Source organism: Penaeus monodon, chromosome 28 (genome assembly GCF_015228065.2).
Source record: "Penaeus monodon isolate SGIC_2016 chromosome 28, NSTDA_Pmon_1, whole genome shotgun sequence".
In the NCBI taxonomy this organism is placed as follows: Eukaryota; Metazoa; Arthropoda; class Malacostraca; order Decapoda; family Penaeidae; genus Penaeus; species Penaeus monodon.
The window spans coordinates 8,251,008-8,251,339 of NC_051413.1; the positions used below are offsets into that span (position 1 = coordinate 8,251,008).

The window sequence follows — 332 nt, forward strand, 5'->3', positions numbered from 1 at the left end:
TTTCACTCAGTGTTTTGAATTATTATTTAGTTGATAAAGATAATATAAAGTAATATCTGCTTTTCTCTTCCAGTTTGCCGCTCATGCCTCCAACTATTACCCATTTTTGTGTGAAATTATGTGTTTCAACCTCAAACCGGAACTGCGAGCTGTTCTTCGTCGCTTCTTCCTCCGTATTGGTTTAGTGTTCAACATTACACATCCAAGCATTCGTCACCACACCTCGTCCACTTCTTCTTTGCCACCTGGAACACACCCTAGAGAACGCCTCCCAAGTGAACAGTGAGAGAAAGAATTGTGAAGGATGAGGATGAGGAGGACTTGAAGCAGAT

The 332-nt window shown here is 41.6% G+C and overlaps 1 protein-coding gene across 1 annotated transcript in view; it reads left to right on the plus strand.

Annotated features, from left to right (window-relative positions):
• LOC119590932 (brefeldin A-inhibited guanine nucleotide-exchange protein 1-like) overlaps positions 1-326 on the plus strand; it is a gene marked incomplete at its 5' end in the record, with an annotated part of 8,526 nt that extends 8,200 nt beyond the window's left edge. Inside the window, 1 exon segment of the mRNA XM_037939669.1 lies at positions 74-326. Within this exon segment, the coding sequence (XP_037795597.1) occupies positions 74-286 (213 nt within the window).
• Between the last annotated feature and the right edge of the window lie 6 nt (positions 327-332).